The sequence below is a fragment of the Carlito syrichta genome, unplaced genomic scaffold, assembly GCF_000164805.1.
Source record: "Carlito syrichta isolate Samal-C Ts95f unplaced genomic scaffold, Tarsius_syrichta-2.0.1 Scaffold305252, whole genome shotgun sequence".
Taxonomy (NCBI): domain Eukaryota; kingdom Metazoa; phylum Chordata; class Mammalia; order Primates; family Tarsiidae; genus Carlito; species Carlito syrichta.
In genome coordinates this window covers 134,389-140,121 of record NW_007249348.1, presented here as the reverse complement: position 1 = coordinate 140,121, position 5,733 = coordinate 134,389, and the positions used below count along the sequence as shown (strand labels likewise).

Below are 5,733 nucleotides of genomic sequence, written 5' to 3'. Positions count from 1 at the left end.
CCAAATGTGGGGGGGGGAGTAGGGGGGCTTTTGGAGCAGCAGGAACTAGGATAGGTCAAGCCCCATTCCATTCCTACCCTAAGCCCCTTACCACGGAAACCTCAGCCAGGACCATACCTCCTTATCCAATTTCCAAGCCCCTGGCCCTCGGCGTCCATCCCCTACCCCACCCCGCGAGTGTTGGCAAAAGGTTCCAGGCTGACAATGCCTCCCTCACTGCACTGCCCAGCTCCTGAAACCCCAGGAAGGCCAGTAGGAAAAGGCCTGTACCTGGCTGTGGAGGTTCTAGAGTCCTAGGGAGATCAGAGACCTCTTAGGAAGCTTGGCTCAGAGAAGCCAGGAGGTATTGAGGCCTCCCGCAGACCAAGAGACTCTGAAAACTGGCCCCTGAATTGAGACAACTCCAAGAAGAGGGTCCAAGATAAGGGAGTCTTCAGACCAAGAGGGTATCTGAATACTGAGAGGCCTAGAAGATGGACTGCCAAGGCTGAGAGCAAATTTGAGACTGAGAAGCCCTCTGAAATTTTTGGTCCCTAAAGACTCCCAGGCCAAGAGTCTCTACAGAGAGACTCACATACCAGGAGACCTCCAGTCTGAGACACCCTCAAAAGCAGACTTGAACTACAGCAGCCCTCCCGTCCCTCAAGTGGGATCCAGGGCCAATCTGCCTGGGCTTGAATCCTGACTCCACCACTTACCTGCTGTGTGACCTTGGGCAAGTGACTTAACCTTTCTGTGGCTCACTTTCCTTATCTTTGAAGTGAAGAATATGTTAGCTATCTCATAAAGTATTTTGTGAGCTGAAACCTTTAGAGCCATTTCTGTCACATAGTAAGCACTACGATTATGATTATGACTATGATGAGGATCATCTGCATTTCCATTTTAGCAATTTTGCTCCCAAGGAAATGTCTGATGGACTAATCCCTCCTGCAAATTGTGGGTATTCACCTGATGATCACTGCTGCTGCTACTATTTTCATTTCTTTCCTGGCCCAGGACATATGTTGTGTCTGCAGGGAGGAGCATGGGCACAGTGGGTGTTGGTACAGTCTTCCAGACCGCACCGCACTGGGCATGGCTATCAGCAGTCCACAGGGTCTCAGGCAGCACATGCCGCCACCCTGGGCAGACATCCTGTGGCTTACCTCTGAAAATATCCTTGTCCCTGGAGTCACCTGGCAAAGTCAGGGTCAGAGGATCCTCAGACGAGGAGGAGGAGGAGAAACCCGGCCCCAGGCTCGTCTGAGCTCCATTCCGGCTCCCCAGCCAGAACTGCCCTGGCGGGTGGAAACAGCTTTTACCGCGTGTGGCTGTCGCATGTGGTTTTGGAATTTTCCAACGCCCCCTACGATTGGCTGCCCCTCCCCTCACACCCTGCCCCAGGCCCAGATTGGCCACGTGAGGCGCCTGTCATCCTACCCACTGCACCCCTGGGGGGGTGGGGTGGGGGGGTTGTCACTTGGCCACCTGTGTGGTGCGGAGCTTAAACCCCCCTGTCCAGAGGCACTGGGGGAGAGCTAGGTGCAGAGCTTCAGGCTGAGGCACTGCTGAGAGGGCCTCGCCCCACCTCTGCCGCCAGCTGCGCCCCATTCCTGGACCACCCCCTGCTGAGAAGGACAGGGCACCCAGGCTCAGTCATGAGAAGTAAGTGAATGGGGCCACCTGGCATGGGGGGAGGGGAGCCTGGATCCCGTCATCATCCCTGAGCCCTCCAGAGAGGAGGGGTGACTTGGGAACAGGGTGAGCCAAGCTGAGTGCTCCTCCCTGGCAGGGTGTGTCCCGGTCAAGGTCAAGATCTGATGGAGATGGGTGGAGTAGCTAGGGGGGCCCACTGTCCAAGCAGTTAGTTCCCTTACAGCAGCGATGGCAAACGGACTGTTGAGGAACTCCTGTGTCAGGAGTGGGTTCTGGAAGGAGTCTGCAAAGTATCTGAGGTATCCAGCCCCCTCATTTTACAAAAAGAGACTGACTGAGGAGATGACACAGCTAGTAGTTGCTGGAGGTTGTGATTACCCAGGGCCTTGAACTTAACTCTGCTGGCTCCTGTTGCTGTGTTTCCCTTCATGCCTCCAACCTGCCTCTGCCTCCAACCTTGTGAGTGCGGTGAAAAGAGACAATGAAGCAGCAGAACAGTGAGAGTAAACCAAGGCCAGCAGTCAGTGGGGCTCAGAACCTTCACATCCAGGCCTCAGAGCCACCACACTTTCTCTTCAATCCAAGGGCATGAGGACTAAATGGAATCCAGCCATAGTGCCGTGTGTGTGTGTGTGTGTGTGTGTGTGTGTGTGTGTGTGTGTGTGTGTGTGTGTGTGTGATCTTCCAGGGCCAAACTGTCCATTTGAAGAAGCGGGGGGAACCAAGGCAGTGGAGGTGGGGGCAGAAGACCTTGGCATCACCCTCATCCTGGCTTGGAGTCATGGCCGACAGCTGGTGGGCAGATATTGTCTGGGGTCCCATGCCTACCAGCAGAGCAAGGGTAGGCACACCAGACAGTCCCCTGTACTCGTGTAGGGGAAGTCAGACAACTTCTCAGAGCACAGGACAAAGGAGGAGAAGAGATGCCCCATACTCCTATGACTTCAGGCCTGAGGAAGCCCCAGCTTCAACCTGGGGTCTTCCCACAAGCCACAGAAGGGAGGCCATCTTAGGTCCTGGAAAGACCCATCGACTGAGAGGTCTAGCTGTATAGACCTAGAAGAGTCAAGCCACTGGGTCCTGGTCTGCCATCTGCAAAACAAGGGAGCTGAGTTTTAAGATAAAACAACAAACCAGGCTCGGTGACTCAGCCTGTAATCCCACGCCTTGGGAGGCTGAGGTGAGTGAATTGCCTGAGCCCCTGGGTTTGAGACCCGCCTGGGCAACTTGGTGAGACCTCATCTCTACAATAAATCAAAAAACTAGCCGGGTGTGGTAGCGCATGCCTGTAGTTCCAGCTACTTGGAAGACTGAGGCGGAAGGACTGCTGAGTCCAACAGGTCGAGGAGCGTGCCACTACACTCCAGTCTGGTCGACAGAGTGAGACTCCAACTCAAAAAAAAAAAGATAAAACAACAAATACAACTATGGAGAGTCTCTGCCAATCTAAGAGTCCAGGGCCACTAGAGAACTCAGGTACCTAAGGCAGAAGTCCCCAAGGGTGGTGAAGGAGACTCAGCTCTCCCGGAGGTTGGAAGAAAAGGAGGCCGAGGAAGGAAAGAGCTTCACCTCCATGACTGGGACAGAGATCACAGTGCAGGTGGGTGAGCTGCAATGGATCAGGAAGAGCTAAATGCCTCCAAACAGAGGGAGAAGGGTCCCTTGGAGTTTTGATTTCCCTTCTAGCTTCTCCCCATTCACAGCAAAGACTGACAGACTTGTCTTCCCAGAAATAGCCACAAATCAGCAAATCAACCCTGGGATGCAATGACTCTGTGTGCTTCAAGCCTGGCAGGGAGGCAGGGGTTTCCAGCAGTGGCTGAGAAAGACATCTTGGAGCTCTCCATTACATCCACCCACCACACACACAGCTCCACCCAGGTTGATGTGTAGTGGGGGGCTCCTCCAGTCTGGGAGTCAGAGCTGTTGATCCTTCTCACCTAGACATTTCCGGGTATCTCATAGCTCCAAGTTATCTGACCCTAGTGAGTGCCAGCCACCACCAGCCCCTCCAACCACTGATGGGGAGAGTCAGAGCAAGTGGGGCTCAGAACTGTGACATACCCAAGGACCAAGGGCCAGACACACAGGAGCAGAAGCAGATCAAGAAATAAGGAGAGACACAGAGGCCGAACTCAAAGGGCAGATTTATGAGACACATGGGGAGAGGGCAATGTCCAGGAAGAGATGTGGATGGAGAAACCAGGAGAGCCAAACACATGGAGGATGGAAGTGTGAAGCCCAGACCCAGAGCTGGAGTGCAAAAGATCACAAGGCACACAGACCAAGGAGGGGCAGAGAGCAAAGAACACAGGCAGCAGCGGGGGACACAGAATAAGTTACGACCGGGTCTAGGAAAACAGTAGGTGGGAAGTATGGAGGTTCTTACAAGGATAGTCCAGGCTCCCTGCCATGGTGATCTGATGCTGTCACATAGAGAGGAAATGTCTCTTTGGCTAAAAGAGACTCCCAGCCGGCCAGAGGGAGGATGGTCCAGTCATCTCCCCTAAGGGGCATGGCCAGTGTGGAGCCGATAGGCACCAAGGCCTTGGTACTGGACCTGCATGGGGAAGTGGGAGACCAAGAGGCTCACAGTCACAAGCCTGTCTTTGCTGTGCCTGATCTTTCTTAAGTCTGGTCATGATAATGAGGAACAGTGGGCCAGAAAGAACTCCGAGTCCCAGGGTGCCGCAGGGCCATCTGAGGACTGTGTGAAGGCTTCCTCTCTCCGTGTATCACTCCTGTGCTTTTCTCCTTCCCTTTCTCCCATTCCCAACAGAAATCCCAAATGCCCCGTGCCCAAGGCCCTAGAATCTGGACAGTCCCAGCTTGTCCCATTACGATGAAAATATGTGTGTTGGTATTGCTGTCCCTACCAGTGGCTTCCCATCCCCCTCCCCTGCCTCTGTGCTGCTGACTCAAACTGACAGGGAACAGGGACTTTCTAAGGGCTGAGGGCTCTTCAAGAAAGGCAGCCCTGGGGTTTCGCTGCTGTTCCCAAATGGCTAGTCCTTTCTGAGGTCCAACCTCCACGCCTTCTGCTGCAGCAGTGCAACCCCTTCCCTGGGGCTCTGAGACTCAGAAAGGATGGAGATGTCCGTTTGCAGGGAGGGGCAGTCATAGGACAAAGCCTCAAGACAGAGCTGATGTCTTTCTGGGCTCACTGGCCTCCTGGAGTGCCAGAGGGGCTCTGAAAAGGAGGGGAAGTGGTTCAGAGGGGCTCTGAAAAGGAGGGGCTATGGTCCTGGGACTAGGATGGCCGCTGATGGGGACCTCGGGGCTCCCACTCCTCACAGCTTCCTCCTGGTGATTCATCCCTCCCCCCTTCACTGGTTGTTTTCAGTCAATTCTCTTGTTTCCCCTCCTTTCTCCTGTCCCAGACTGCGGGGGTGGCGGGGGCACCAGGAGGGGTTCCGGGCGGCTGGTTGTCTTTCATGGCTTTTCAAAACCCCAGACTCTCCCTCGCCCACCTGAGTTTTAGCTTCACCACTTTCTCAGCCCCAGGATCTGGGTGTATCAGCAGAAAATTCTCACCAGGGGCTGTGGGTGCTCGCCAGGTACAACCGCTTCTCCCCTGGCCCTATTCAGCCCTTCCTCCGTGCTCCCCTGTGGTAGCACTGGCCACCTTGGTTTCCAGCTTTGCAGAAGCTGAGGGAACTGAGAGCTGAGAAAGGAGGGAGGTCGGTGACAGGCTGGGGTGCACAAGGGACCCCTGACCAGAGCTGTGGTCTCCATGGGCAGAGAGACTGAGAGTTCTGGTGTGGAGAGAGGAGGGGGTCTAAGCTAAGAAAAGAGATGCATTTCTCTTTCCCGTGCGTTCGTTCATTCATTCATTCATGTCTGCAGAGAGAGGCATGCCAAGATGTATGGAAATCCAGTCCACACCTGAGGGGAGCTATGGTCTTCCCGCAGAGTTCGAAAGAGGTCTGTTGTGATGGATAAGTTGTTCCCCCTTGGTCTTAGAGAAAGGAGTAAGGGCAGGCGGGTGCTGGGATGGCAGAGAATGAGTTGGCACAGAGGGAACAATATCATTTGGGATTTTTTTCTTTTTTTTTGAGTTGGAGTCTCACTCTGTCACCCAGACTGGAGTGCAGT

General features: G+C 54.4%; 1 protein-coding gene across 4 annotated transcripts in view; it reads left to right on the top strand.

Annotated features, from left to right (window-relative positions):
• RORC (RAR related orphan receptor C) overlaps window positions 1-5,733 on the top strand; it is a 32,603-nt gene that overhangs the window by 3,873 nt on the left and 22,997 nt on the right. Inside the window, exon 1 of one of the 4 annotated variants that reach the window (XM_008061443.2) lies at window positions 1,495-1,647. The exons of the other annotated variants lie outside the window; for them this stretch is intronic. Coding sequence (XP_008059634.1) covers window positions 1,641-1,647 — 7 coding nt within the window. The 5' untranslated portion in view covers window positions 1,495-1,640. Of the gene's footprint in view, window positions 1-1,494; window positions 1,648-5,733 lie in introns of those variants that run through there. 4 annotated transcript variants of the gene reach the window in all.